General features: G+C 41.3%; 1 protein-coding gene across 1 annotated transcript in view; it reads right to left on the minus strand.

Annotated features, from left to right (window-relative positions):
* FLT3 (fms related receptor tyrosine kinase 3) overlaps positions 1-20,134 on the minus strand; it is a 76,903-nt gene extending 56,769 nt beyond the window's left edge. Inside the window, exon 1 of the mRNA XM_036458456.2 lies at positions 19,686-20,134. Coding sequence (XP_036314349.1) covers positions 19,686-19,728 — 43 coding nt within the window. The 5' untranslated portion in view covers positions 19,729-20,134. The remainder of the gene's footprint in view (positions 1-19,685) is intronic.
* Between the last annotated feature and the right edge of the window lie 2,708 nt (positions 20,135-22,842).

Here is a 22,842-nt window from a genome sequence, read left to right on the forward strand (position 1 = left end):
CATACCAAGACAAGGTCATGCTATTTCAGCCACAGACTCTGAGATTCCCACATCCCCAGACGTTGGCTCCCTCATGATTCACAGAGTGAAATCACCACTCCCTCGTCCACGGACTACAGGACACTGCCTCCTACTGTCAGGGCTCCAAGACCTTCACAGTGATTTGCAGAGTGACACTACTCCAGCAAGAGTCACACAACACTTGCCAGAGTTAAACTACCTGAGCCTCAGGCCCTGAGACCACTTTCTTCCAGGCCATGAACTCCAGGATCTCACAGTGAGTGCACAGCAGTGAGACTTCAGGCAACCCTTTCCATAAGAGCTGAAACCACAGCACATCCACTAAAGCTTGCATGATGAGGCCGAGGATAATTCACATTGTCAGACAACCAATAACAAGATTTCATCCACAAACAAGAAACTAACATTCAAGACCCAACTACATCAGGAGAACCCAAATAACTCAAGTAGGGGACTCCACTAGAACACCAAGCTCAGTAGATCTGAGAGACTGCACCACTAGGTCCACAAAATTACCAACTACATAGGACAACCTCAAAAAACAAAACAAAACAAAAAAAAAACCTGGGTAACAAAGCAGTTGGATATAAGATACAGAAATAATTAAAACATTATAGAAAAAATGAGGAGACAAAGAAATAATCCCCAAGTAAAAGAAAAAGAGGGATCACCGGAAAAGGAGATAAACGAAATGATGGCAAATAATTTGTCAGCGAAAGAATTCAGAGTAATGGTTATATGGATGCTCTGGATGACAAATGCATACAACTCAATGAGAATTATAATGAGCTGAATGAGAATTTCACCAGCATGAAAAGGAATCAAGTGGAAATGAAGAACGACATAGCTTCAATAAAGAACACAATATCCAAAATCGGTTTGGCTCAGTGGATAGAGCGTCGGCCTGCGGACTGAAGGGTCCCAGGTTTGATTCTGGTCAAGGGCATGTACCTTGGTTGTGGGCACATCCCCAGTAGGGGGTGTGCAAGAAGCAGCTGATCAATGATTCTCTTTCATTGATGTTTCTAACTCTCTATCCCTCTCTCTTCTTCTCTGTAAAAAAATCAATAAAAATATATTTAAAAAAATAAAAAATAAAGAACACAATGGAAGGCTTCAGTAATAGACTAGAATAAGCTGAGGACTATATCAGTGAATTAGAAGACAAGGTAGTAAAAAACACCCACACAGAGCAGTAACTGGGAAAAAAAATTAAAAACCAGAAGAGCCTAAGGGAGCTTTGGGACAACACAAAACAAAACAACATCCACATAATAGGGGCTCCAGAAGGAGAGAAAGCAGAGCAAGGAATAGAAAATCTGAAGAAATAATGACAGAAAACTCCCCTGATTTTGGGAAGAAAAAGTCACACAAGTCCAAGAAGTACACTAGTCCCCAAAAAGATGAAAGACCCCAAAAGACCCACAACTAGACAAATCATAATTAAATTGGCAAACAAAAGTGACAAAGTATATTAAAGTTTGCCAGAGAGACTGGAAGTTACATACAAGGGATCTCCCATTACACTATCAACTGATTTCTCAACAGAAACACATCAGGCCAGAAGGGAATGGAATAAAGTGATAAAAAGCAAGGGTCTGAATTCAAGAATACTATACCTAACAAGGCTATCATTCAAAATTGAAGGTGAAATCAGGAGCTTCACAAACAAAAAAAGGCTAAGGGAGTTTATCACCACCAAGCCAGCATGCAAGAAATGCAAAAGGGACTGCTGTAAAAAAAAGAAGTAGAAAGGGAGGAAGGAACACAGATATAAAGAGTAAAAATGGCTAAAAACAAGTACCTTTCAATAATAACCTTAAATGTAAATGGACTAAGTGTTCCAATCAAAAGACATGGGGTAGCTGAATTAATAAGAAAATATGACCCATACATTTCTGTCTACAAGACACTCACCTCAGAACAAAGGACTCACACAGATTGATAGTGAAGGGATGGGAATTTTTTTTTTCCAGGAAAATGGAAATGAAAATAAAATGTGGGCTAGCAGCCAAAACCGGTTTGGCTCAGTGGATAGAGTGCCGGCCTTCGGATTGAAGGATCTCAGGTTCGATTCTGGTCAAGGGCATGTACCTTGGTTGCAGGCACACCCCCACTGCAGGGTGTGCAGGAGGCAGCTGATCCATGTCTCTCTCTCATCGATGTTTCTAATTCTCTATCCCTCTATCTTCTTCTCTGTAAAAAGTCAATAAAAATAAAATAAAAAAAGGTGGGGTAGCAATACTTATATCTGGGGGAAAAAATAGACATTAAAGTGATGAGGGTCACTTCATAATACTGAAGGGAGCAGTTCAACAAGAAGATATAACTCTGGTAAACATATATGCACACAATACAGGAGCACCCAAATACTCAATACATTAAAAACAAAACAAAACAAACAAACAAACAAAAAACTTCTGGAAGATATCAAGGAAGAGAGCAACAGCAATTCAGTCATAGCAGGGGACCTTAATACTCCATTGACACCACTGGATAAATCCTCTAAACAAAAAAACAACAAAGAAACAGCAATGCTAAATACATCACTGGATCAGGTGGAATTAATTGACATCCTTAGACCATTTCGTCCTAAAGCACATGTGTCAAACACAAGGCCCGAGGGCCAAATCCGTCCCGCCAGGCCTTGCAATGTGGCCCGCACCGCGCTGTCATCACTGCACTCTGCTGCGTTTCCATCACAATGACAGTTTATGACTGTTCAGTAAACCATTCGGCCCGCGATTTAGGCTGGATTTTAGATTTTGGCCCCTTCTCTGATTGAGTTCGACACCCCTATCCTAAAGCAACAGATTATACATTCTTCTCAAGTACACCAGGGAATTTTAAAAGATAGACCACATATTGGGACATAGGCAAAGTCTCTTCAAATTCAAGAATATAGAAATCATATCAAGCATCTTCTCAGATCAAAATGGCATAAAATTAGAAATCATCTACAAGAAAAACAATGAAAAAAAATCAAGCACTTGGAGGCTGAATGCATGCTATTAAACAATGATTGGGTTACCAAAGATATCAAAGAAAAAATAAAAAGCTTCATGGCAACAAACAACAATGAAAACACAACAATCCAAAATCTATGGGACACAGTGAAAGCAGTCCTGAGAGGGAAGTTCATAGCTCTACAGGCCTACCTCAAAAATCAAAAACAAAAAAGGTAATTAATCATCTAATCCTGTAACTTAAAGAATTAGAAAGAGAGCAATAAGAAAAGCCCAGAGTAATCAGAAGGAAGAAACTCATACAGATCAGAGCGAAAATAAATGACACAGAAACCAAAAAAACAAAAACAAAAAAACCCACAAAAAAACAAAAGATCAATAAAACCAAGAGCTGGTTTTTGAAAGGCTAAACAAAGTTGATGAACATCTAGCCAGGCTCACCAAGAAATAAAGAGAAAGGACCCATATAAACAAAATCAGAAATGAAAGAGGTGAAACAACCAACCCCACAAACATCCAAAGGATTGTAAAAAAATACTATGAACAACTTTACTCCAACAAACTGGATAACTTAGGCAAAATATTTCTAGAAAATAAGATCTTCCAAAAACTCTATCAGGAAGAATTAAAAAAACAAAACAAAACAACCTGAATAGACTGATAACTACCCTGTTTCCCCGAAAATAAGACAGTGTCTTACATTAATTGTTGCTCCCAAAGATGCGCTAGGTCTTATTTTCAGGGGATGTCTTATTTTTCCATGAAGAAGAATACGGTACACATTTATTGTTAAATGAAAATAAAGGAAATTTATTACCTGTATACAGTACGGTAGTTGTCAACACAAACCAGACAAACTGAATCCTACAGTATCAAGAATTTACTCATTTATTCAATGACAATCATGTCATCATCTTCTGGAACATCATCATAACAATCCAATTCCTGAATTTCCTGGTGAATTTCTTGTGACTCCATTTCTTTCAGAATCAGTGGACCAAATCTCTCATGTTTAGCAATAGCACTGTCTTTAGATGAGTACTTCTTGTCAGGTAGCCTGCTCGCAGTGCATTTGCAATGCAACTGCCAGTGATTTTCTCCCATAAATTCTTTTTTTTTTTTTTTACATATATTTTATTGATTTTTTATACAGAGAGGAAGGGAGAGAGATAGAGAGCCAGAAACGTCGATGAGAGAGAAACATCGACCAGCTGCCTCCTGCACACCTCCCATCGGGGATGTGCCCACAACCACAGTACATGCCCTTGACCGGAATCAAACCTGGGACCCTTCAGTCTGCAGACCGACGCTCCACCACTGAGCCAAACCGGCTTCAGCTCTCCTATAAATTCTTCACTCAAGTCACAACTTCTTGCAGTTTAGGTTTCACAAAGTTTATGGTAAATTAATTTTCATTCTGAGACAGAGCCTAGGGGGGCCTTATTTTCAGGGGATGCCTTATATTTCACTCAGAAGGAAACCTGTAAGCAGGTTTTATTTTCGGAGGATGTCTTATTTTCCGGGAAACACAGTACCAATGAAATTGAAGTAGTAATCAAAAAACTTCCAACAAACAAAAGGCCTGGACCAGATAGCTTCACGGGGGAGTTTTACCAAACATTCAATGAAGAACTAAAACATATCCTCCTCACACTATTCAAAAAAAAATTCAAGAGGAAGGAACACCTCCAAGCTCTTTCTATGAAGCCAGCATTACCCTAATCCCAAAACCAGATAAAGACACTACAAAGAAAGAGAATTACAGACCATTATCACTGATGAACATAGATGCTAAAATTCACAACAAAATTCTAGCAAATCAGATCCAGCATTACATTTGAAAGATCATACACCATGACCAAGTGGGATTTATTCTGGGGATAAAAGCTGGTACAATATCTGCAAATCAGTAAACATGATACATCACATAAAGTGAGAGACAAAATCACATAATGATATCAACTGATGCAGAAAAAGCAGTTGACATAATCCAACACCCTTTCTTAATAAAAGCTCTCAGCAAAAGGAATAGAAGGGAATTTGGCTTGGAGATCAACTCCCTGCAGCGATACCAACAACAAGCAAGGCTTAACTACAACAAGACTGCACATACAGCCCACAAAGGGGTGCAGCAAGAGGGTCCACCAGGGATAACTGGGGAGGCTGAGCTACTGGGCTCTGCTAGGATACTCAACACACAAAGCAACTCCATCAATTCAGGGAAGCATCTAAAATGCGGAGTTGAAGAGGCAGGCCACAATTGAAGGAAATGGAGGAAAGCAAAAGACTGGATATAGAGTTCAAAACCACTGTTATAAGGTTTTTCAAGAATTTCCTAGAAAATACCGATAAATTTAATGAGACCCAAAAGGATATGAAAAAGGACCAAATAGAAATTAAACATACACTGACTGAAATAAAAAAATATTATACAGAGATCTAAAAGCAGACTAGCAGATTACAAGAACCAAGTCAAAGATTTGGAATACCAAGAAGCAAAAAACACTCAACTGGAAAAGCAAAAAGCAAAAAGGATGCAAAAAGTTGAAGAGAGTGTAAGAACCTCTGGGACAACTTCAAGCATACCAACATAAGAATTATGGGGGTCCCAAAGGAAGAGAGAGAGCAAGATACTGAAAATCTATTAGAAGAAATAGTGACAGAAAACTTCCCCCACCTGGTGAAAGAAATAGATTTACAAGTCCAGGAAGCACAGAGAACCTTAAACAAAAGGAATCCAGAGGACCACACCAAGACACATCTTAATTAAAATGCCAAGAGCAAAAGACAAAGAGAGAATATTAAAAGCAGCAAGAGAAAAACAGCTAGTTACCTACAAGGGAGCACTCATACAATTGTCAGCTGATTTCTCAATAGAAACTATGCAGGCCAGATGGGAATGGCAAGAAATATTCAAAGTGATGAATAGCAAGAAACTACAACCAAGATTACTCTACTCAACAAAGCTATAATTCAGAATTGAAGGGCAGATAAAGAGCTTCATAGATTAAAACAAAACAAAACAAAAAAAACCTAAAGTAGTTCATCACCACCAAACCAGTATTATATGAAATGCTGAAAGGTGTTATTTAAGAAGAGGAAGAAGAAGAAGAAAAGATAAAAATTATGATCAACAAATATATATCAACAAGTGAATCTAAAAATCAAGTGAATTAAAAATCTGAGGAACAGAAGAAGTTGGTGAATATAATAGAATCAGGGGCAAAGAAAGGGAGTGGATTGATAATTTTTAGGGGAAAAGAGCTGTGGGGGTGCAGGAAGAGACTGGATTAAAATCATACACCTATGGATGAGGACAATTGGTGGGGGGAGATAAGGGCAGAGGGTGGGGCAGGAACCAGGTGGAAGGGAGCTATGGGGGAAAAAGGAGAAACAATTGTAATAATCTGAACAATAAAGATTTATTTTTTAAAAATCCAGTGGTGCCACATCCTCACCAACACTTGGTATTATGAGAATTTTTAAGTTTAGCAATTCTAATAGATATATTATATCTCCCTGTGGTTTCAATTTGCATTTTTCTACTAATGAGATTAAGTATCTTTTCAGATGCTTACATGACATCCTATGTATCCTTAGGTAGTGTGCCTGCTCACATGTTTCGCCCAAATCAAGTTCTTTTAAATTCTGTTGTTTATTTTCTTTTTATTGAGTTCTTATAGTCCCCCCTCCTAGTTTTATTGAGATATTATCAATATGTAAAACATAATGACTTGATATGTTTATTTGCAACATGGTTACACAATAAGTTTAATTAATATCTATCATTTTATATAATTATACTTTTTCCTTGTGATGAGAACTTTTAAGAACTACTCTTAGCAACTTTCAAATATATAATAGAGTATGCATAATTATAGTCAGCATGTTGTACATCACATTGTGAGTTTTACCTGGTATAAGGCATTTTTGTATTGTTAAATATTCTTAAACTTTTTTTGAGATTCAGTTAATAAACACTTTATTCTTTGCTTTTAAGGTGGGACCAGAACAATATGTAGAGCTAATGTTTTCCCACTAGCGGGCTTTATCAAAGTTAATAATTTATGCTCTTCAAAAAATACTATTTAAAAATTGAAAAGACAAGCCACAGATTAGGAGAAAATATTTTCAAAACACATATCTGATAAAGGTATTGCCTGAAGAATATACAAAGAACACTTAAAGCCTATTAATAAGAAAACAAACATCCTGATTTTTAAAAACGGGAAAAATATTTTAGGAGTATTTGACCAAACAAAATATAGGCTGACAATTAAGCACCCCAAAAAATGATCAGCCCTAGCTGGTTTAGCTCAGTAGGTAGAGATCAGCCTGCAGTCTGAAGGGTTCAATTTCGATCAAGGGCATGTACCTTGGTTGCGGGCACATCCCCAGTAGGGGGGTGTGCAAGAGGCAGCTGACTGATGTTTCTCTCTCATTGATGTTTCTAACTCTCCTTCTCCCTTCCTCTCTGTAAAAAAAAAAAAATCAACAAGAGATATATATTTTTAAAAATGATCAGACCTCTGGTCTGGCTCAGCAAATAGTGTCAGACAGCAGACTGAAGGGTCACAGGTTCAATTCTGGTCAAGGGCACATACCTGATTGAAGGCTCAATCCCCCATAGGGGGTGTGCAGGAAGCAGCCGATCAATGATTCTCTCTCATCATTGATATTTCTATCTTTCTCTCCCTCTCTTTTCCTCTTTGAAATTGATAGATAGATAGATAGATAGATAGATAGATAGATAGATAGATATCGAAAGATGATCAACATCATTCATCATTGTGAAAATGCAAATTAAAACCACAATGAGCACTAGCTGATTTGGCTCAGTGGATAGAGTATAGGCTCATGGACAGAAGGGTCCTGGATTTGATTCCTGTCAAGAGCATGTACAAAGGTTGCAGGCTCCTCCCTAGCTCCTAGACACAACCAGTCCATGTGTCTTTCACCTTCATGTTTCTTTTTCTCTGTCTCTCCCCCTCCCTTTCACTTTCTATAAAAATCAATGGGGAAAAGAAAGAAGCCACAATGACATATTACTATCTTCCTTTTAGAATTGTTAAAAAAACAAAATCATCCCTGCCTGGATAGCTTAGTTGATTAGAGCATTGTCCCAATATGTCAAGGTTGTGGGTTCAATCCCCTGTCAGGGCACATATAAGAATCAACCAATGAATGCATAAATAAGTGGAACAACAAGTCTTTCTCTCTGTTTCCCTCTCACACTTCTAAAATAAATAATTTTTAAAAAAGCACACACACACAAAAAAAAACCAACAACTGACCTTTCTAAGTGCTCACAATGATGCTGAACAACTGCAACTCTACATTGGTGAAAAAATGTTAAAATCACCTTGAAGAACTGGAAGTTTCACACAAAGTTGAATACTGTTAGCATCCGAACCAGCAATACAACACTATTACTGGATATTTACCCAAGAAAAGTTAAAGCCCACCCCTGAACCCAATATTCAAATACTTATAATAGCTTTATTCATAATTGCTAGAAACTAGGAGCAAACAAATGAACATCAGCTGGTTAATAGATAAATATCCATACAATCAAATAGTACTCAGTGGTACCTTGGTTGCGGTACCACTTGTTGATAGTTACATATTTGTAACTATGAAAGGAAAAATATGTTGATACACATAGGAGGATCCAAGATGGCTGCACAGGTAAACACCTAACCGCAGCCGCACACAACAATTTCAATAAAATACAACTAAAATACAAAATGGACATTACTCAGAACTACAGGAAAGTCGACTGACTGGAAATTCTACAATGAGAAGGAAAGAGAAAACCAGAAGGAAGTGCAGAGGAGCTGTAAAAGCCTAAGGTATGGAGACAGGCTGCATGCGCGGAGAGGATGAAGCTGGAGAGGAGGGGGCGGCTGAGTGTCTGGCTGGCATTCTCTAGTGGAGATAAAAGCTCTGGACTGTGCTGAACCCCAGACCTGACAGCACTGAACCCCCGTTTTAGGCCAGACCCTGGGGACCCAGGCTCATACAGAGGAAACCTGGGCTATGAGGCGGAATAGCAGGGGAACAGTGAAAGGCAGAGCCCCCGGAGGTGTGCACATTGCACGCAGAGAAGGGACGGCTGGCTGTGCCACAGGATTGCCCTGGTGGGAAGGAGACAAAAGCTCCAGACTGTTATGAATTCCACTTCCAATCCCACTTCCAACTGAACTGAACCCCAGTTCTGGGCTCATTGGGGGAGAAACTAGACTGTTTGGTAGCAGGTGAAACTCGAGGGCACCTTTCTCTCAGAGGTGCTTGCAGCTAGTACTGAAGGACCCTGAGAAACACTGAGACTCAGGAGCCGCATAGGGCGTGGCTGACGGAAACCAAGGCTGTAGGCTCCACCCTGAAACTCCGCCCCATCCAAGCACAACACAGAGACTTTTAAGGCTACCAACTCAGGGAAGCTGCGAAAATGCTGAGACAAGAAAATAGATCACAAATGAAAGAAATGGAGAACAAAAAGTGATTGGATATAGAGTTCAAAACCATGCTTATAAGGTTTTTCAAGAATTTCCTAGAAAAGATGGATAAGGCCTATGAGGATATGAAAAGAAATAATAAGGAATCAACAAGAAATAATAAGGGATCAACAAGAAATAAAGAATACATTGTCTGAAATAAAAATATTATACAGAGTCCTAAAAACAAGATGGAAGATTGCAAGAATCAAGTCAAAGATTTGGAACATAAAGAGTCAGAAAACACTCCTCCACAGAAGTAAGAAGGCAAGAGAATCCAGAAAGTTGAAGATAATGTAAGAAACCTCTGGGACAACTTCAAGCAAACCAACATCAGAATTATGAGGGTCCCAGAAGATGAGAGCGAGCAAGATATCGAAAACATACTGAAAGAAATAGTGACAGAAAACTTCCCCCGACTGGTGAAAGAATTAGACTTACAAGTCCAGGAAGCGCACAGAACTCCAAACAAAAGGAATCCAAAGAAGACCACACCAAGACAAGTCATAATTAAAATTCCAAGAGCAAAAGACAAAGAGAAAATATTAAAAGCAACAAGAGCAAAGCAGGTAGTTACCTATAAAGGAGCACCCATACGATTGTCAGCTGATTTCTCAACAGAAACCATGCAGGCCAGATGGGAATGGCAAGAAATATTCAAGGTGATGAATAGTAAGAACCTTCAGCCAAAAATAATCTACCCAGCAAAGCTATCACTCAGAATCGAAGGCCAGATAAAGAGCTTCACCAAGAAAAAAAAAACTAAAGGAGTTCATCACCACCAAACTAGAATTATATGAATTGCTGAAGGGGGTTCTTTCAGAAGAGAAAGTAAATAAAGATAAAAACTATGAACAACAAATATGTAACTATCAACAAGTGAATCTAAAAGCCAAGGAAATTAATTTTAAAAAATCTGATGAACAATATTAACTGTTGAATATAATAGAATCAGAGGTATGGAAGGGGAGTGAACTGACGATTCTCAGGGAAAAGGGGAGAGGGGGGTGTGGGAAGAGACTAAACATAAACTGTGCACCTAGAATGAGGACAATGAGGGGTGGGGAAAGGGCAGAGGGTGGGGTGGGAACGTGGTGGAGGGGAGCAATGGAGGGGGGGGGAAAGAGGAACATTTGTAATAATATGAACAATAAAGATTTATTTTAAAAAATATGTTGATACACATAAAATATACTGAAAGACATAATAACATGGATAAATCTCAAATAATTGTGCTATGTAAAAGAAAGGTATTCAAAGGTTATTTAAAATTTCACTTATAGACATTCTGGAAAAAGAAAAGTGTTGGGGACATAAAAAAAAAAAAAAGAAGATTCCTGGCTGTCAGGGGTTGGGGGTGAGCATTGGAGTTGACTAGAAAGGGGCATAAGGGAAGTTTAGGGGAGAAGGGAAATGTTTTGTCCTTGTTAGAGGTGGATGTGTTAGACACATGTAACCATACACTTGCTATGCAAGACTTGCTATGTGAAAATTATACCTCAGTAAACCTGCCTTTTAAAAAAGCCAAATGAAGAATTTGCCACCATTGATAGAATTTGCCACCTAAGCCCTTGATTCCTAAGTGCCTAATCATGTGCCTTATATGAATTTATTCCCAAACCCTAATGACACTTCCCAGAGTCCAGTTCTAAACCCATTCTCATCAAGAGGACAACTATAGAACTGAAAAAGGACTTGCTAAGTTGTCTCCTTTGAAGGGACAGGAATGAAGTTGGGGTATAGTGGTAGATGGAGAAAATATTTGGCATGAACTTAAAATAAAATTTCAGGTAAAAGTAAAATCTACTCCACTGAAAAGTGATGGATTTAGACATGAGGAAACAAGCCACAGAAAGTCACAGCACCTCAGTTTACAAATCCTCCAGCCAAGTCTTCCCTGAGGCAAAAATAAATGCAAAAGATGTGAAGACTTGAGCTTCAAGTCCTTCTGATGAGGGTTGTCAGTTTTGATAACTGAATTTCGGCAAGTCATTTAGCCTCTTTGGGACCCATTTCCTCACCTGGTGAAAGAGAGCAGGACACTGGTTTGGTGCCTTGGGTCTTAGTCCTGATTCCTGGCACAAAGCTCCAGAAACCCTTGGAACTTCCTGAGTGATAGGAGTATCTTTAGTTATTCATTAAGAGGCTCCTTTTTAACACAGTGGAGTTTATGCTAATGAAGTGACATAGGGTGGGGCCTAGACAGCCTTAAGATGGGACTGGTCACCAGAAAGATCAGGTGATTGGAAAGTGGGAGCTTTCAGCCCCAACCACTGACCATAGGAAAGGAGCAGGGTGCTGCAGATTAAGGTCTAAAAATTCTTCCATTGAAAGATGTGATAAGTTTTTCTGGGTTGGTGAATGATAGATCCTCCCTTCCCCCAACTGATGGCCAGAGTATGACGTAAACTGTACCTGCAGCCTGGACATTCCTGAGCACCCAACCAGGACCTTATATGAACTGTACATTGAACCACCAATCAGCATCTGCCAAATACCCTAAGCCCCTGATTTTTAAGTCCTTAAGTGCCTAATCATGTGCCTTACATGAAACCACCAATCAGCACGTGCCTAGTACCCTAAGCTCCATCTCTTCCCTTTCCTCCCCTCAAAAGGAGTGTTTACCCCTGCAAATGTGCTCTCTTTTTAACAAAGCCTGTGGTCCTGGTACTTTGTCTCATCTTTCGGTGAACATGTAGAGGTGCTGGGAGAGTGGCTGCCCGGAGGGCACAGAGGCTCCACACTGTCCTACATGCCTCGCCTTAATGCATCTCTTCCATCTGTTCCTGAGTTCTGTCCTTTTATAATAAACAGCTATTTTAGTAAATAAAATGTTTCCCTGAGTTCTGTGAGCTGCTCTAGCAAATTAATCGAATCTTGGGAGTAGGTCAAGGGAACCTCTGGTTACTGCCTTTCGTGATGTAGAAAGCAGTTAGACAGACATGGGCAGAGCAAGGATGACAAGCAAGGTGCAGGAGGTCACCAGGGCAGAACGCCCCGGGTGCCTAGCAAAGGACAATTATAGGGTGGGACTTCATTCCCAAGATGACCTTTCCTCCCCTCGCGTAGGGCTGGTCATGTGGTAGGATGCCCTGACCTTTCCTCCCTAGAGATGACATCTAGGCTTCAGTTGTATTTCAGCTCCAGGCACCAAAAGCAGCAAAACCAGACAAGTGGCCCCATGGGCTGATCTAGGATCAGCTACATTGAATAATGACCCCTTTCCCTGGCACTGACCGACCAATCAGTAGAGACCACAACCCTGCAAGGACACACCTGGAAAGTTGAATATTCTATTGAGATCTTCCCCTGGGACCTCCGCTAAAATCTCCACCCCAAGGACCGGGTGGCTCTCCCTGCTGGGAGCAGGAGGTCCTCCTCCCCCTGCCCAGGCGCATTACCATTACCTTCGTCACTCCCGAGCTCCAAGGGCCCTTACTTTGACTCTAACTTGTTTCCTAAGCCCATTTTTCTACAAATTACTTTTTCTACCCTAGGGTTTTCTAAATAAATGTTTTCTTATCATGAGAGTCCTGACTCTGAATTTTTTCCTAGCCAAAACTCAAGTACCGAGGTTGCTGAACCCCACCTGGTCTTATTCCACCTGGCTGACACCTGGTGCTCCACCTGCAACTGTCACGGCCCTGGCCACACCTGGACTTGTGATTGGCATCCGAAGTGGAAGGGGAGGGGCATCCCTGAATCCTTAACATACGAGGCTCACTAGCCCCTTGAGTGTGGCTCTTCCACAAAATACTACGTGTGGGCCCGCACATACCATGCAATTGAAACTTCGTGGCCCATGCGCAGAAGTCGGTTTTCAGCTCTCAAACGAAATTTCACTCGTTATACTGTTGATATTTGGCTCTGTTGACTAATGAGCTTGCCGACCACTGACCTATGGGATCTGACACTCTTTCCAGTTGGGTAGTGTCTGACTAGAGTTAAATCACAGAACTCTCAGCTGGTGTTACAGAATTGCTTGGTGTGGGGAAATTACTCCCCACATACACTGGTGGCCAGAGTGCCAGGAATGTTCAGTGTTAGTGACGTGTGTAGAGAGGAGACACATGAGTGTTTTGCCTTAGAATTGGGGAAGCCCTGCTGAAGCCACTTTGGCTCAGTGGTAGAGCATCGGTCTGCAGACTGAAAGGTCCCAGGTTCAATTCTGGTCAAGGACATGTACATTGGTTGCGGCACATCCCCAGTAGGGGGTGTGCAAGGGGCAGCTGGTCGATGTTTCTCTCTCATCGACGTTTTTAGCTCTCTATCTCTCCCCGTTCCTCTCTGTAAAAAATCAATAAAATATATTTTTTTAAAAAAGAATTGGGGATGGTCTCATTCTCTATATATTAATATTCTCATGATTTTAACTACTGTCTACTTGCTCATGAGTTTCTGATCCATACTTGCAGTGTATATAATTATATATCAGTGTCCCTCAGGAACTTGGATTAACCTTGCCTTTTTTCCTTCTTAAACCTCCTCCTTCATCCGTCTTCTCTTCCTCTCAGTTAGTGGCAGCACATCCACTGTCACCAAAGCCAGAAACCCATGCCATTTGACTCCTCCCTCTTCTTCATTTTTCATTATCCAGTCAGTTGTCAAGCCTGGACATTTTAACCTTTTGCTGATTCCCAATTCTATATGCAGCCCTGCCTCACTCTTACATGGCCCCAATTCTGCCCTCATCTTCTCTGGCCTGGACACTACCAACTTCTCGGTCTGCCTGACATCCATCCTCCATGCAGATACCAGAACTGTCATTCCAAAATACATCAGGGAGTGTCACTTCTCTGTTTAAAACCACTCCATAACCTACAGCAATAGTCCTTTCTTGAGTCACAGACCTCTTTGAAAATCTGATGAAAGCAATGAACTCTCTTTCCAAAAAAATACCATACACACACACACACACACACACACACACACACACACACACACATTCTTTGGGATACAATGGACTCTGAATTCCATCCAGAAACTCTAAGTCTACCTGATAAAGGCCAAATCCCTTATCACATCACTACAATACTTACACATGACACATTGAGCCTTTGCCAACCTGGACTTCTTTAAAAAACTAGCCACTGAACAACTTCAGACGATTTCTGTGTTAACAGTTTGTGGATTATACTCTATTCCGAAGGCCTTATACATTGGGTCCCAGCAACCAGAAGGGAATTACAGTTTCTGTCTGTTCCATGTTTCCTTGTTACTGCTGTATCTTTTTCTTTGCTGTCCTATTTGCCTGGAATGTCCTTTTCCTTCCTTTCCCCTGCCAACTCTTCCTTACCTTCCTCATGCTGGCTCTGGCATCACCACCTCCTCTTGGAAGCCTTGCCTTGTTTTCCTAGTCTGGGTCAGAAACCCCCCCCTCTGTGTATACATTTAAAATTGCACTGCCATTTTCCTTTTATAGTCCTGACCCTTTCCTGCTGACACCCCCATTAGACTGTGAGTTATTGGAGGGAAGGAACCAGTCCTATGTGGCACTTAACACAAGTTCTGGACACAGTTGGTGCTCAAAAAGTGTTTAAGAAGGGAAGAAGGAAAATCCTGTGACTCTCAATCCTAATGATCTCTCCAGACTTTGTACATTTTTCTTTCTGCAAAGCACGCATCTGATGAGGAATGCAGCTGTACCTTATAGTACTATCTGATGAAAGACTAAGGTACTGCTTATCTTCTTTTTACAAATGAGGAAATTGAGTGCAGAGAAATCCCCTGCCAGAGGAAAGAACACGTTTCCATGTTGTTAGTCCTGCCTGCAGCCCTCCAAAAACAGAATCCCTCACACTGGGAATTTCTGAACTCAAATGGCAATGCTTTTGACAACTGAATTTAGTGGATATCTTATAAGCAAAACACAAAAGTTTAAAAAAATAATAACAATATTCTATTTTAGTGGAGGCTGTAAATAATTTTATGGAGAATTCTTGGCTACCAATTGACATAATGACAGCAGTGAAAAAAAATATTTTTACTGTTTAAGCTAAAAAAAAATAACAATAGTTCCTCTTTTAGGGTCTTATGCAATTCCTCTAGCCACAAAGAACAGTGTGTGTGTACTTTGTATTATTTTTAAATTTCCTCCACATGTGTTGGTACCCATAGAACAGAACTGCCTGATTAAAATTAATGACCATCAGCAAGTGCCACCAACATTTTCATCCCTTGAGGACCACTAATGATACAGTCATAGAAGGTATCAACCAAAAGTAATGAAATCACCTATTGTAAAGCTCATAGACCCCAAAAAGCCACAAAGACCTTCAGCCACACACTGCGGCTACCTAACTGAGAAGTGGTGGAAGCTTCTTGTAAGTCAGGGTAAAAATCTTAAGATCACAAAGTCACCTGATAAAACCAGAAGCTCTCCTCAAACAAACCATCTACTGTGAGATTCACAAGAGTTTCCTATCATCTTTTGAATGAAAGATACAGCCTAGAGGCAAAACTAAATGATAAAATTGGCAAGGCTAATTTTAAACCCTTCAATTTCCCTTCTTCAATTTCTTACTCCTCTTACTTCAGTTATCCGCATGGTCCCTTTCAACATCAGGAAAAATTATAAAATACAATACTTTTGAGGCTATTCGCTTTTTGTCAAATCAGAATCTTGACCCAAAGGTTAGGACAATATCTGGTGGGTATTTGAGTCAGTCAGCAAGATTGTAATCTTCAGCACTGACTGTAAGGGCTTTGTGGCACGTATGCTTTCTGAGTTTCATTAGAGAATGAGAAAAGAGGAGCAAGAACTGTGCATACAGTGATAAGACCAAGCCATCCTGTGGGCTTCTCAAGTGAGCAGACATGCCTCTGGGAGTAAAATGTAGTCAACAAATTTGTTCAAAGAACCGTTCAGAAACTTCTTCCCAAAACCTAAAAAAAATGGTCATTCTTAACTCTGGAACAGTCCATTTGTTTCGTTGGGGACTGGGAGAGCAGCTTCTCTCCCACAACCACCAAATACAGTCTCCACTGAAACAGGATATGTTTGTGTGTAGTTTTAGGGTACAAAACACCTGGATTCCTATTCTGACCTGATTAAAGCTCCCTTCACTGAAGCACGATATATTACATCCACAGGAACAAAGTCTCTATTGGAAGGTTGAACTAACTAAAAGCAAGCTTTGAGCCCAAATGCTTTTCCTAGGGAGAGGCACTTTCCATTCATTTATTTACATAAAATGGAATTTGTTATTTCTAAATAAGCTGCCCCACCCCTATCCCTTTCATCTCTGTACTCCTTTGTGCCACGCACAGAAATAGGTATTCAATGAAAACTTGTCAAAGAAAAACTTTCTGCTGAAACTGGTTTGGCTCAGTGGATAGAGCATCTGCCTGCAGACTGAGAGGTCCCAGGTTCTATTCCTGTCAAGGGCATGTACCTTGGTTGCATGCATATCCCCTGTAGGGGGAGTGCAAGAGGCAGCTGATCGATGTGTCTAACTCTCTATCCCTCTCTCTCCCTTCCTCTCTGTAAAAAATCAATAAAATATATATTTTTAAAAATGAAAACTATATTAAAAAACACACACACAACTTTCTTCCTTATGCAAGCTTTCTTCTGTTTTTCCAATCTGAAGTCTTCCCTGGTAGGTGGTCCTTCTTCACATTTAATATCTCATTACCTAGATGTTTTTAAGTTAAACAATTGGAAAATTTGAGGACAATAACAAAACCTTTACTGATACCTAAGAGTTACCGGGAGTAACTTTTAGTTGTAAAAATTAAAGCCATTCCCTAATGGAAGGCAAGAATTATAGACAGATGTGAAGTACCTAGGGAGAAATGCATAGCCATCTAAACTTGTATGATGGCAAAAATTCAAACTAGACTTTTAGAATTGAAGGGATTTTAGCATCAGGCCACTGATATCTTACCTAATCCAAACCGATCTTTGACTAGCATCTCCTCCCTCTCCCAGGTCTCCCTCCTCAGGATTTATACCTCCCTTAGGCTAGCAGTTCACAAGAAGGCAAATGAAGAAAGATAAGCAATAAGGACAAAGGATGGCAACTAAAATGTGTAGCTCGATGCTCTGAATATGAATTTTCTGACACTAGTGAAAGAAATCATATCATAGTTGTTAAAATACCGAATTTCTCCCCTTCTTATCCAGTATCAGCACACAATACAGTTGAGGTCATGGTGAGTATGGTTCCATTCTTTACACATTACTTTAAAAAGTTATCATTATTCATAAAATGTAGAGTTTAGAATATAAGGGAAATGGGGATTGCAATTTATAATCCAAGGAATTTAAAAGCTTTAAATATTTTAAAACCCTCATTTTTCAGCTTCTCACTTTGTACCTATTCAAGAAAATCTGTAATACTGAGAGTTGGCAAAAATGTAAGGAACACCCATATGCTGGTAGTAGGAATGTAAATTGGTATGACCACTGAGGAAAACTGTTGGACAGTATCTAGCAAAACTGAATGTTTTCCTTCCTCTATAATCCAGAAATTCCATTTGTGAGTATCAACCTAGGAGAAATGGGGTGTTATGTACACCCAAAACATGTAAAAAAAAAATGTTCACAGCAGTATTATTCATATTACACAAGATTGAAAACAACCTACATGTTCTTCAATGATAAAGTAAATAAATTATACAGTATATTCATACTAAGAAATAGCACCCAGCAATTAAAGGACCACTGCTGCTGAGAACAAGGTTAAATTCCATAATCACAATGCTGAGTGAAAGAAGCTGGACATAAAAGAATACATAATGATGGTCTAGTTTACATGAGGTTAAAAATAAGTAAACCAATGATATTAGAAATCAAAATAGTGGCTACTTTTGTGGGGTAGTGACTAAAAGTGCTGAGGTAGACTTGGTCTCTATCTTGATCCAATATGATTATGTGGGTATATCCAAATACAAAAGTTAATGGAGTTGTACCATTAAGACTTGTGCATATTTGCTGTGTGCAAATTATATCTCATTTGCAACAATCTGCAGAGATATGGAAATCAGGAAGCTCTTTCTTAAAGAACTCAATACAGCTTAAATAAGTTGCAGATATTGTCTTTATACTTTTTGAAAGCCTTTATATGCCACTGAAAGGCTCACTAGTGTCATACTTAATAGAAAATGAACTTTTTGTATTCCTAGACTGAAAAACATATTGTACTATACATTTGTAGTATACATATTTACCAACCAATACAAATGTTTGCAATTGTCTTTGCTTTCCCAAGCTTTTCTCCCTTATGTTACATTTCTTACTCTGTAATTCTGAATGGTTTGTAGCAAAACTACTTGGACATAACTCCTGCACCTCTACATTGTAAATCTTTTCTCTATATACCACAGAGACGTCTTGTTGGAATCCTAGAATTTGGGAACAGTGAGTGCTGGTTCCAAGTCTGCACGAGGACTGGAACCTGAGTCTCCTGGGCTCCCGGAATTCTGTATTCTGTCTCTTTCACCAGAAACTCGAGTCAACTCTCTCATCTTTCCAAACAGGAAAAGTGCATTAAAAGGGATAATATATTGAAGTAACAACTATACTACCCAGCAGATTATTTGGGAACCATGCGTGAGACCTTGAAAACTCAGTTAGGGTTTAAAGTAGGGATAAAAATTGAGTAGAGAAGGAAGGGGTAGCTAGTCCTTTAATGTGTAAATCCTATTTGCATAATATTCCCAAAGTAATTTTTTCGTTAATCCAACCGAAACTCGGCGGAGTTGGGGGTCATTATTCGCTACTCGCTTTGGGGGAGAACGCGGGCGCACTTGCCAGAGTTCATACATAAAAACCCCAAAAGAATGAAAGACGCCACCCGGGAGCCTACAATATCCAGGGTCGGTCCGGACCAGGACGGGGCACCTGGCAGACCGGGCAGAGGCCCAGCCCCGGTGCGCGGGCCCACGGGCGGCGGGCGAGAGCGCCAGCGGCGGGCTGCCCGGCCCGGGCAGAGCCTCGGCGAGCCCGCCCGCGGGAGTCCGGGCCGGCGATGGATTTGGAGAAGAGGCAGGAGAAGGTGGGGTGGGCAGGGCGGGGTCCCCAGGCCTGTCAGGGGCGAGTCCGGAGGGCGCGACAGAGGGGAGGGGCGCAGGAGCCTGGAGGCTCGGGGAGGCGAGCAGCGGCGGGGACGCGGACGGGGAGGCGCGCCCCCCGCGGGGCGGCCAGGGGCTGGGGGCTGGGGCCGCGCCGGGGGCTGCGAGCGGAGCGGGGCCTTACCGAGCAGCGGCAGCCGGCCGCCCAGGCGCGCCAACGCCGGCATGGCCTCCGGAGCCCGGGTCCCCAGCCGCGCCGCCCGGCCCTGCGGCACCTCCGGAGCGGCGAGCCTCGCGCTGCAGGTGGCTCGCTTAAGGATGAGCGTCACCGACCGCAAATTCCCTCCGACTGGCGCAGAGGCGGGGGGAGGACCTCTCCGCGGCGGGCGCTGCGGGCGCGGAGGCTGGGCCGAGCGGAGCGGGTCCTGGTGCAGCGCGGCGGGCGAGCCACGTGCCCGTGTGTCCGCAGCCCGCACTCTGCGACGGCGCTCCCGGCGGGGGCGGTGGGAATGGTTGCCGCGCCGCAGGGGCAGTCGCGGGGGTTCGGCGGCTCCGGCTGGGGAGAAGGCACGGCAAGAGCTGCCTTGTTCCCTGAACACCTTCGTTTGGATGGAGACATCGGAGAGCCAGAAGCGCCCTCCGCGCGCGGGGTATCTGAGGCCCCAGAATGGGAGCTAAATCCGCGCTGCACCCGCGGCCTTGGCCAGCGCTCAGGCCAGAGAGGGTCGCGGTCCAAGCTCGGTGGATCCTGACTGACCAATGGTCTTCGGTCTTCCCCTCCATCTTCTAGGTTGGATGCCCAGAACCCAGGCAGCAGTGGCAGCAAGAAAAACAGGCTCAGTTTTAATGCCAACCCAGGCAATTCGGGAGGCTCAGAACCAGACCAAGATACAAAAGCAAAACACAGTGCATCCTAGAGGATGTTTTGAATTTTCCACTCCATAATTCTTGTTATTCACTGCATAATATTTCAAGTTGAACATTATTTTATTTGCAGTAAGTTGAAGATTGAAAAGCTCTGAGTGCCAGTTATGACTCCCTAGATAACTAGCACTTTGACCTTCACAAACCATTGACCTTCATAAGCCATTTTTCTTTTCCAAGTCCTATTTTACTTACCTTCAAATGAGGGGAGTGGACCAAATGGTTAAAATTCTAGGAATTCCATTTTTTAAATAATTTTCTAATAAAGCATGATAATTGACAATGTTCATTCCTGGACATGCAATCCTTTTCCTTGGCTGTAGTTGATAGTAAAATAATCCCCCCTCGCAATGCATGACAGAAACTTTAAAAGTGTCTACTATGGTGCAACCACTATGGAAAACAGCATGGCAGTTTCTCAAAAAATTAAAAATAAAACTGCCTATCACCCAGCAGTTACACTTCCAGGAATATACCCAAAAGAATTACAGCAAGGTCATGAAAAGATATTTGTGCACCCATATTCACAGCAACATTATTCACAATAGCCAAAAGGTGCAAGCAACCCAAATGTCCACCCACAGATAAATAGATAAAGAAAATTGAATGAATGGATAAACAACAACAGCATATATATATATATATATATATATATATATATATATATATATATATATGTCTATATATAGAACTAGAGGCCCAGTGTACGAAATTCATGCACAGGGTGTGTGTGTGTGTGTGTGTGCCTGTACCCTCTCAAATCTGGGGCCCCTCGAGGAATATCCAACTGCCCACTTAGGCCCAATCCCACCAGGTGACATATATCCAGGACTGCTGGCTCCCAACCACTTACCTGCCTGCCGCCTGATTGTCCCTAACCGCTTCTACCTGCCAGCCTGATCACCCCCTAACCACTCCCCTGCCAGCTTGATCAACGCCTAACTGCTCTTTTACCAGCCCAATTGCCCTAACTGCCCTCCCCTGCCAGCCTGGACACCTCTATCTGCCCTCCCTTGTCAGCCTGGTTGCCCCCAACTGCCCTCCCCTGCTGGCCCTGTCAACCCTAACTGCCCTCTATTGCAGGCCTAATTGCCCATAACTGCCCTTCCCTGCTGGCCATCTTGTGGTGGTCATCTTGTATCCACATGGGGGCAGCCATCTCTGACCACGTGGGGGTGGCCATCTTGTGTGTTGGAGTGAGTCAATTTGCACATCACCTCTTTATTATATAGGACAGTATTTAGCCTTAAAAGTGAGGAAATTCTGCCCTGAGGTTTGTGGCTCAGTTGATTATCCTGTGCATTGAAATGTCTGGTTTGATTCCCACTCAAACACTACTCAGATTGTGGATTGGATCCTTAAGGTGCATAAAGGAGGCAACCAACCATGTTTCTCACATCAATGTTTTTCTCCCTCTCTTTCTAAAATCAATAAACTATTTTTTAAAAGGGAGGAAATTCTGACACATGCTGTAACATGGATGAACCTTGAGGATATTTTGCTAATCAAATATGGCAGTCACAAAAACCATCTGATTCTACTTATATCAGTCACCTAGAGTAGTGAAATTTGTAGAGATAGAAAGTAGAATAGTGATTTTCAGAGGCTAAAGTGTTGTTTAATGTGTATAGAGTTTTAGTTTTGCGAGATGAAAAGAGTTCTGAAGATGGATGGTGGTGATGGTTACACAACAAGGTGCATGCACTTAACACCACTGAATTGTATACTTAAACATGGTTAAGATGGTAAATTCTACGCACATTTTACAACAGCAAAAATATTTTAAGTGTCTATCTTATGAGAAAGAGACATGTGTTAAGTGAGACATGAAGCAGGCTGGTGATAGGTAGAAAAGTGAGCTAGGAGCCTTCCAGTTACCCAGATCTAATGTATTACCTTTCATTCAGAGCTTGGTAATTGCAAGCTTAAAAAAAAAATAAGTCTGACAATTACAAGTTTGCAAAATAGCAGCTTGGATGAGGCACTGTTCAAGGATACAAAATCATGAAGCTAATGCTGCTTTTTCAAAGAATCTTAGACACAAGGCATAAGTGTCTGAGAAGAAATGGTAAAAGTAAAAAAAGTAGGAATTGTTTCTAAGCACACCTGATTTTTCTCTAGAAATTGGTGGGAGGAAATAATTTTAGAAAAAAAAATTATGGATTGAAAAGTTTTGGAGTATGAGGTGTAGGCTACAATTTAAAAGGTGAGATGGTGCCCATAATTCTTTGGAGTGTGCCAAGAGTAATGCCTATTATGGTATCTAATTGATTCCAATTGATAAGACTCTGAGGAAGGTAGCTTTACATTATCTAGGTAGGGGTGTCGAACTCAATCAGAGAAGGGGCCAAAATCTAAAATCCAGCCTAAATTGCGGGCCGAATGGTTTACTGAACAGTCATAAACTGTCATTGTGA

The sequence above is a fragment of the Pipistrellus kuhlii genome, unplaced genomic scaffold, assembly GCF_014108245.1.
Source record: "Pipistrellus kuhlii isolate mPipKuh1 unplaced genomic scaffold, mPipKuh1.p scaffold_m20_p_3, whole genome shotgun sequence".
Lineage (NCBI taxonomy): Eukaryota > Metazoa > Chordata > Mammalia > Chiroptera > Vespertilionidae > Pipistrellus > Pipistrellus kuhlii.